The 9,812-nt window shown below is 41.1% G+C and overlaps 1 protein-coding gene across 2 annotated transcripts in view; it reads left to right on the forward strand.

Moving 5' to 3' along the window:
- The window catches only part of EPB41L5 (erythrocyte membrane protein band 4.1 like 5), a 71,737-nt gene that overhangs the window by 58,501 nt on the left and 3,424 nt on the right, over positions 1–9,812 (forward strand). Inside the window, exons 11-16 of one of the 2 annotated variants that reach the window (XR_001482375.1) lie at positions 390–559; positions 3,560–3,666; positions 4,175–4,202; positions 5,997–6,039; positions 6,644–6,759; positions 8,020–8,098. Coding sequence is in view for 1 of the 2 variants with exons in the window: in XM_015406992.1 (XP_015262478.1) it covers positions 390–559; positions 3,560–3,666; positions 4,175–4,202; positions 5,997–6,039; positions 6,644–6,759 (464 nt within the window). In the remaining variant the exon portion in view is untranslated. The remainder of the gene's footprint in view (positions 1–389; positions 560–3,559; positions 3,667–4,174; positions 4,203–5,996; positions 6,040–6,643; positions 6,760–8,019; positions 8,099–9,812) is intronic. The other variant, XM_015406992.1, reaches the window with a different exon arrangement.

Here is a 9,812-nt window from a genome sequence, read left to right on the forward strand (position 1 = left end):
CTGACACTGGTTGGTTCGCCTTGTCAGGGAAGTCCGTGGTGGGGCCCACAGGGCACGGCCAGGTGAGGGGAGCAGCATTATAATCAAAGTGCAGTTTGCTCATCTTCTTCATAAACAAGTATCTGAACAGTCATCTATGGTTTATGTTTTATCTCTGGTTTTATTGTGTGCCAAGGAAAGAGGAAGAAATGTAGGTCTTAACGATGTAAATATTAAGTACTGAACACTCTAACAGAACTGGTAGATCTTCTCTCCTGGGTTGTGGCTAGCACATGTTAGAGAGGAAACTTTTTCCCACTGAGAATGAATGTAGTTTTTGTCTGGAGCTGTGAAATCAGTATTCATGTGCCTTTTATGCCATAATGTTCTTTTATGTGTTGTCTTTCAAGGGCAAAGAGCAGGAACATACTTTTGTCTTTAGGCTGGATCACCCAAAAGCCTGCAAACACTTGTGGAAGTGTGCAGTTGAACATCATGCCTTCTTCCGCCTCCGTGGACCTGTCCAAAAAGGTTCCAGTCGATCAAGCTTCATTCGGCTGGGGTCACGGTTCAGATACAGGTCAGCAGTCTTTCTTTTATTCCAGGTCTCCTTGCCTGAACTGTTTCTAAATGCGTAGTCATGACTGTCGCTCCAGAACCCTTATGCCATGAAGTAAAGGAGTTTAAAGTGGTAGTTAAGCTGGTCATAATAATCTGTAAAATTGGAAATAGCACCCCAGTTCTTGGCCTTCTACTTTGTTCAGACTTATTGGACTTCTTATAGACTCCCTCATGGCTTGCAAGAATAAGTTTCTCTATTTCATTGTTATAGAGAAAAGTCCTGAACATGTATGGGTCGCTTCTGTTTTTAGCTGTATGTACTTCAAGTGGCAGGACAGCTATAGCACCACAGGTTCACGTCTTTCTAGCCTTGGTCCTCTTCCTCCTATGCACATGGATCTTTCATACACTAATTTAAGAGATTCTGTTTCCAACTTACCGTGAGAGGTCAGTGAAAACTCTGAACCAGCCACTCCACTGAGCAGAGTCTGAAGCTTTTTTCCAGCCTAAGGAGACCTCCTCCAACTTAAGTGGCTCTTCCATTGCAGGAAGAGCCATTTTACTTGGAGGAAGGTGCCTTGGAGGATAGTTGTATTCACCCCACTAGGTGGGAAAATGTTTGTCTCTTAGAATGTAGTTAGTGCTTTAAAAAAATAATCCATCGTCTCTTCCTTTATTTCATATGGGTTCCCTAAACTCATTTTAAGAAGTTACGTTATGCTGTGTTATGACTAGGAGTGTGCATTTGGCATAAACCGATCCAGGAAAACTACCCAAAAAATACTTTACCAAAAAATAATTTACCAAAAATATTTGGGATTTTAGGACTCACGTGGCTTGGAGAAGGCATTTCAAGGCACTGTAATCCCTTTAAATGCCTTTTTCCCCTCCATTGGAAAAAATGGAAAATGGGGGCACGTTCTTCTGGGGACCATAGAATTGGATGCCCTATACAAATCTTTTTGAGACTTGGGGGGGGGGGTTGAGGAGAGGCACCAGCAGCTATGCTGCCAATTTGGTGCATGTACTTCAAAAAAACCACCACCCCCCCGAGCCCCAGATACCCCCGGATCAATTCTCCATTATACCCTACCATAGGATATAATGGAGCTGAAAAAAATTGAATTTCCCAAATATTTACCAAATTGGAATACCATACCAGTAGTGGGATTCGGGAATATCAGGGAATAAAACCGAAATGAAAAATACCTGGGGGGGGGGGGGTTGCACACCTCTAGTTATAAGCTAGGGCCATGGTGTCTTAGAGGTTAAGATGCTCAGCTTCAGACCAGATAGTCTGTAGTTTGGCAGTTCGAGGCGCTAGTGCCACAGAACAGAGTGAGCTCCCGTCTTTGACCCCAGCTCCTGCCATCCTAGCAGTTCGAAAGCGAGAAATTGCAAGTAGATAAATAGGTACGACTTTGGTGGGAAGGTGACAGCATTCCATGCACCTCGGTGTTTAGTCATGCCGGCCACATGACCATGGAAACATCTTCAGACAGTGCTGGCTCTTCGGCTTGGAAACGGAGACAAGCACCACCTCCTAGAGTCAGATACGACTAGCTTTCGAGAGAGGGAAACCTTTACCTTTACTTTTTAATTATAACCTACAGTTGCAACATTACATTCATTCATTCACTTTTAAGAACACCTTTTTTGGTCATTAAAACAGGGGCTACCTGTATTCAGCATCTCCAGTGTATCGACATTTTTTGTGTGGTGATGAATTTGTCTTATATGACATTTTAAAAAGAAAAGCAGATTTATAGACCCGATTACAGAAAAACTTGTAAAGCTTTTGTAAATACTCTCTCCTTTTTGAATTTCCCTCTGCTAGCTTTTTCCGTTGGTGCTTGAACAATTCATAGAATCACAGAATTGGAAGGGGCCATACAGGTCATCTAGTCCAACCCCCTGCTCAATGCAGGATCAGCCTAGAGCATCCCTGACAAGTGTTTGTCCAGCCGCTGCTTAAAGACTGCCAGTAAGGAGGAGCTCACCACCTCCCTAGGCAGCTGATTCCACTGTTGCACAACTCTTACTGTAAAAAAGTTTTTCCTAATATCTAGCTGGTACCTTCCTGCCCTAAATTTAAACCCGTTATTGTGAGTCCTCTCCTCTGCTGCCAACAGGAACAGTCAAGTATGGCTGAGCCCCTCGTAGCTTCCTCCACCATTTGATGAAGGAAGTTGTCATCCAGAGAGGTCAGAAAGTTGTGTGACTGTGGACACTTTGCGGAGTTTGCACACATCAGGGAAGTTGAAGTCACCCATAACTACCAGGTCATGTTGTTTGGATGCCCTGTCAAGCTGCTCAAGGAGGGCAGTATCCACCTCCTCATCCTGGTCAGGAGGTCTGTAACAGACCCCCGCCACAATACTGTTTGTCCTTCCTTCCTTTATCTTCACCCAGATACTTTCCACTGTTGCCGTTCTCCTCCAGTACTTCCTGACAAACAAACCCTCTCCTCACATACAGTGCCACTCTGCCTCCTCTTAAATCCTTTTGGTTTTTCTTGAACAACTCGTATCCACTACTGCATTCCAGTCCTGGGAATCACCCCACCAAGTCTCTGTAAGGCCTACTAAATCATATCCTGCACTAGAATCTCAAGCTCTTCGTTCTTATTGGCCAAGCTTTGAGCATTGGCACATAGACAGCTGAAGCCCCGCACCTTTGGCTCCGTTAGACCCGGCCCTCCTAAGTGGGCCTCTGTTGTTTTCTCTCCTTTATTTAAATCCCTATGTTGGTCGTCTCCTTCCATAGGATCATTTGAAAATGTGGATCTTGGAAGTGGAATAAGTCATGCATGACTAAGCATGTGGAAATATTGCTTGTCTGTCTGTTGATGATAAATTCTTTTAAGTAAATGACTGGCTTTAACAGAACAACAGTGATCTGATAAGAACCAAGTATTTAGAAGCACTATCAGAGTGACATGTTCCCAGATATGTGCTGCCAGCTTGGTGATTGTCAAAGTTTATCTCATTCCTTTGCTGTGTTGCTTGCTTCTATCTAGTGGGAAAACAGAGTACCAGACGACAAAGACTAACAAAGCCAGAAGATCAGCATCTTTTGAAAGAAGGCCTAGCAAACGGTATTCAAGGAGGACACTACAAATGAGAGGTAACTTCTCTCTTACTATTTAACAATGCTGCTGTGCTTGCAGAGTGTTCAGGATCTGGAGATTTTCTTGAGATCATACCAACTCAGTGGAAGTTTTGACTTCTCTTCTTTTAACGTTCAGTTCCCATGTCATATCTGAAATTGCCTTCAGTGCTGAAGGAAGTCTCGAAAGCAGAGGGCTGGTAGTTGAGGTGAAACAAGTGTGGAGCCCACACAAATTCACAATTGTTTGGGTCTTGGCCAATGCTGAGACTTACAGTATTGTACTTAGGGAGATTGTGTGGTTTTACTTTACTTTCTTTTCTCATCAGCTTGTCCATTCTAGTTGGTAGCAGTATTTGTGGAAGCTGAACAGTTGCATAGCATGGAATCCCTGTATGGTCTTCCCCCCACCCTGCCCCCCGTTCTAGTTGTTTTTAAAAATGTGTTATGGCTGTGGTGCATTCTAACCATTTAATGCAAAATTCTTGATACTGTATCACTGATTTTCATTTATTTATTTTTACAGCCAATTTTACTAAACCTGAAGAAACCAGGTAAGACAAGCCCCTGTTTGGCACAAAAGGCTTAATCTAAAGTAATGTTTCTTCCATCCGGGAGTATTTCTTGAGAATCATTTTCTGAACATATTTACCTCATCTGGTCATCCACATAGGACTATTGGGAAAGCTCTTTGGGCAGAGGATATTAAATACTGAATTGCCATTGCTTATGGAGCTTCCATGAATTGTCTACCCATGTGGACTTGTCATTCCGTTATTTGAAAACTACAGATTGGCATGAGAAAATGTAAGTGGGAAAAAAAAGGACACTAAGGTTCTAGGAGATTGTTCTGAAACTCTGAGATTGTGTGTAATTAAAAAAGAGCCTGCTTGAAACTTGTGGGAAGACTTTTGATTGGTCAGACACATAGTGGGAGGGGCAAAAGGAATGACAAGTCCCTTGCCACAATCTGCAGTCTTCTGCCATAAAATGCTTCTGATATTGTCTTCTTCCTTTGCCTCTTATCACTGTACTTCTGCTAAGAATATTCAAGTTTGCACAATTTTTGACATCCTCCCCCCTCACCATCTCTCCATAGTGAATGAGAATATTAAAAGTAAATATGTTGGTAGTAAAGAATATGCTCAGAGGTATTAATGTGGGGGTTTTTTGCATTTAGCCAAAGAATTAATGTTTGTATATGATTTCTAGCAAGCCGAGGTCTGTACTCTGGGATATTGAATTTATGTTGTAGCCCAAGTTGGTTCTTAAAAGAAGGTTTCAGGTTTCCTTTACTGATCTTTGAGTGTCCAGATTTGCAGAAATAAGGAGTTGGAACCTAGGACCCTCTTCCATTAACAGTGTGATACCAATCAGAGTTACACCCTTCTAAGCCCATTTACTTCAGTGGATTTAGAAGGATGTATTGTCAAGATAGTACCGTCAGGCTTCTTTCAACAGAGAAAGACTTCCTCAAATGGAGAGTGACTTTTCTGATGGAGGAGTCTCTCTGTTGGAAGAAGGGGGTCATAAGATCCAAACCAAGATTTATTCTTTATTATTGTAAACAGCCTTCTTTCACTGATTGTTGACTGAGAATATTGTAAGATGCTCACCCCAGAGCCAGTAAGGTTGTGTTTGACTGCACATGTTAATTAACATTGGTAATTCAAATTGATCATGAAAGATGCGTACTGTTTCAATCAAAAACATTAGCTCAGCAGAGAGAAATCTAGTGCTGCTCAAAAGAAAAGTATTCTTTAGTACCAGGTTTGATTCTTCCTGTACAGGGAAGTTCATAAGAGAACCAAGTAACCTAACATAGTTTTAGGTGTATTTTCAAGCTCTTCTGGGAGCATGCAGTGAAACAGGATGCACATAAAATTAAAGCAAATAAGGTACTCTGTGTCCCAGTATACAGGGTTTATAAGAGAAACAAACACTTTCAAACTGTCAACAGAATATTTTATCCTTTCATGTTTTCAGTTTTGCCTTTGCTTCAGGCAGACTTGTACCCTTCTGCCTTTGCAAGATTGTTTTGCATTGCTTCATGAGATGTATAAAATTTGTAGGATTTTAAGTATATTTTGACTTTAAGCCTCATGTAAATTGATGGTGTGGTATTTAGGATGTTGGTATCATAAACAGCTACTGTGAAAGGTCCTCTAGAGCCAGATGGTGGGATTTAAATCTCAAACTAAATAATGCTTTAGTCTGAAAGCTATAGTGCACAGAATGTTTAGCTCAGTCTTTTCATTTACTGTTCCGCTTCTGAGACTGGAGAAATCCATATTTTAGCAATTTGGTCTTTGGGAAACTAAGTTGAAATTATTGGATTTTTCTTTCAGCCTTCCAAATAATGCTTTAAGCCAAAATAATGGGTCGCAGCAAGTAAGTCTAAATATTCTGTTTACTTAAAATTCTTCTAATAAGCCTTTGGGCCGTAAGGAAACTATCCTCAGAACTTAATGGCCTGTTCCCTTCCCTCTAGGATGTAGGTGATAAAATGCAATAAAAAGTTATATATAAAAAAAGAACTTAATGGCATCAGAATTTGAAACTGGTCCAACTACTAAGTGGAAAAATTGATAATTTGCTAATTTAGACTTGGAGGATTTATTTATTTATTAAAATATTTATTCCCCATCTTTCTTCTTGGCTCAGGGTGGCTTACAAGTAATAAAGCATTACAAAATAAAATAGAAACCCAAGAACTCTTCCACCAACTATAGTTACTGTTTGTCGTCTGTAAAAAGCCCTGGCAAACGAACAAGACTTCTCAGAGTCTCCTGAGGCTCCCTCACCACTTCAGTGAGCCCTTTCTTCCATAGAGTGGGGGCTGCAATGAAGAAGGCCTGGGCTCTGGTTGGTGCCAGATGGGCCGACCGTTCTTGATTTTCTGAGCATGAGGAAAGAAATGTTCTGTTTTGTTTTTGTCTATGCCATAATGTGTTTGCAGCTAAAATATTTTAGCCTTCACGTTTTGTCTTTCAAGAACCGGATTGCAATGCCTGCCTTGCCCTCTGTAGCAGCAGTTTCTTCTGGCCCAGCCTTAGTTGAAATAGAAACTCTTCCAAGCAGTTCTGGGACCAGCCAGCAAGACAACAAATGGTGCGTAACTCTGCTTGTGCTGCTTTGGGAAGAGAATGTTATTACAGTTCACTTCAAATACTTTTTCCACAAGTGATCATAGACATACTAATCATATGTATGTAATTTAAAAAGAATAAACTTGGGGGGGCTTGGTGTTTGAGCACAAAGCCTGTTCTGAGCCCAATCTGGATACTCTGTCACTGTGTCATTTGGATTCATTGGAACAAATCTGTTTCTGTAGCACCTTCTCACTGGGGTATCATTTTGGGTGCTTGCTGTGGAATGAGATGGAAGATTTCTCTGACCAACCTGTTCAGCTAAGATTGTGCTCACAACAGAGTGCTTAACACAAAAGGCAACTTCTCAATTGCCTACATTTCTACAGTGATCAGGAGGTGTTTGCTTAGAATTTGAAATGAATCAGGGCTATTTTTGGGCAGGAACGCACAGGAACGGAGTTGCGGCTGGCTCCCAAGTTGGCCACGCCCAGCAGGAACTCATTAGCATAATAGGCCACACCCAACAGCAGAAACTCATTAGGATTGGCTACAATTAGGGGTGTGTGGCCTAACATGCAAAGGAGTTCCTGCTCCAAAAAAAAGCCCTGGGTTTTGACAACAAACAAGGTAAAGAGAATAAGAAGCAAAAGGTGGGTGTGGCTGGGTGACCACACTTCTGGTAACATGGGGGTGTGGCGTAATATGCGAATGAGCTGTACTATCAGGGGTGTGGCCTAATATGCTAATTAGTCCCTGCTGTTGGGTATGGCCTATTATGCTAATGAGTTCCTGCTGGGCTTTTTCTACAAAAAAAAGCCCTGGAAATTATTGTAGATAAATGTTTCATTTAAATTAATTTCTAATCTCTTGTTGGCTCACGTTCTGGCTGTCCTTCAAGATAAGACCATAGTTCCTCAGAGTACTGACTTTAACTTTTAAGGGGGCAGGGTACTCTTAAAGAACCTTTAATTCACTTACATTATTATCTTAAGCTGTTTTCTTCCTATGAGAAATCTTTCTACATATGGTCAGTACCTGAATCTCTTCTTATATATCTAAGACAAGATGGTATTGCAAATATGGATTGTTTGTGATCTTAATTGTTATTTCAGACCATTGTGTTTTATGCAGATTTAGTTAATGATATTTGTCTGCTTACTTCGTAAAAGTGTGTCCTTTATACTAAAGGGTATACCTTTGCTTACACTTTCCTTTGGTACAATCAAAAACATAATCAAAGGGTACTTTATCTTTTCTTTTTGGTCATGATTTCTTCTAGTGTCTGAAATTGGAGGTTTTTCTCTGAGGTCTTGGTTGATCAGTCAGTTTCTTCCTTCCCTGCTGGTGGTGGTTGTAAGGTGGTGGTATTTATTTTTATTGTTTTATTGGTATGATGGCTTATCTCTTATAAACTTGGCATAATTGTGATGCGCATGCTGGTCAGTAGCATCTTTGTGTGGAACTGTTAGACTCTAGCTCCAAACAGCTCTGACTGTGTGTCTTTTATAGCCCTATAAAATTTTGTCAAGGGCTGGCCACAAACTGATGCTGTTTCCAAGAGGATGAAGGACATGGAAAGGATGTCTAGATCTGTGTGGTCATACTTTGTACTGTGAATCATACAGAATACAGGGGAAAAGTAAGCTTGTTGCCCATACATTCATGTTCTGGTCCTTACAGTTGTAAAGAAAAGTGTGTAAATTGACCCGTACTGTATTGACAATTTCCCTTGAACTCCTAGGGCTGTTTCATACATGATGCTTCCTACATTAATGTAATTAGGATTTTTTTTAAAAAGTTGGTATTCACGTATGATGAGTAGGCACCTTTGTCTTCTGTTATGTACCCATAGTTCTGGCTTCCTGCTGTGTGTACGTACAGGATAGATACATGATACATTACTGTGTCAAATCTGCATAAAACAGTGTTGTTTTGGAAGCAGTTCTTGGAAAACTCAGAAAGCTTATCAGATGATACACACGACTCCCTGTTTGTTCCCATGGTTCCTGTCCTACCTCCCTGAAGCCTGCCCCCAGCTTTTCCAGTGGTGAGCTGCAATGTTCTGTCCCAGAAGAGAAGAGTTGTAGCTTATAACAGCTCTATGTGTGTTAAATGAAAATTCCTTGTCTTTCTCCTCAGCTTCTTGGCCCTGTGTCACACTCTGTGTTAGTCCTCATGCCACTATGCCTGTCCGCACAATGTGCACTTAGATTTAGATAAATTAGATCTTTTAGCAGATAAATTTAAGCTCAGCTGCAGCAGAAGACCAGCAGTCTGAAGCAGGGATGTGGGTGTGTGTTCACAAGAGAGGGTGTGTGAAATGGTCCTGATAATGGTGGGTAAAGGTGCACTTTGCTCTGTCGCAGAGCAGCATTCTTTATAGTGTACTGCAGTAAAGGGGAAACAAGAAAGAATTGTTTGGAGCTTGGAGTTGATGAAGTGTGCCGCATTGAATGTGAACTCTGGAATGAGATTAAGCTGGATGCATTGATGGAATGTATGTCTCTGCTTGAAGAGAAGCTACTTGGTACTGCTTATGGGGCTTTTCTGCATCAACCTGTCACTCCTTTAATTACTCTGCTGCCTTTACTTGACCATACTCCTGCTGTTTTGATAACCCTTCTTTAGAAAACTGTTTAGTTAGAGGACTAAAACTGTAAGAACTGCAGTGGGTTAAGATTTTTAATTGGATAAAAGATAGATATATTTTCTGGGACTGGTTCTTTGCCTGTATGGAAACATGAGGCTGAATGTAAGGTATTTCAATTATGCCACTTCAAACCTAAAATGGGTTTGTCAGTGTTGAGCTGCAATACAACCAGTGACTTTCAAAAGGGTATGCACTGCCACCTCAAAGTGGCAAAATACTTTCTTGTCATTCCTAATGAATCCGTAGCAAAGAAAAGAATATGCAGTATAAACTGTAGCATTCACTCAGCATTAATGGCATGTATCCTACCACTTGTTTCCTCTGACCAGCATCCCTGATTGTGGAAGAGAGTGGCAGTTTTTGCTGATTACCCCCTTCCACTGCAGACATCCTACTCCACCTTTGATGATTTTTCTGAAGGT

Source organism: Gekko japonicus, unplaced genomic scaffold (assembly GCF_001447785.1).
Source record: "Gekko japonicus isolate JY-2015 unplaced genomic scaffold, Gekko_japonicus_V1.1 scaffold1847, whole genome shotgun sequence".
NCBI classification, from domain to species: Eukaryota; Metazoa; Chordata; class Lepidosauria; order Squamata; family Gekkonidae; genus Gekko; species Gekko japonicus.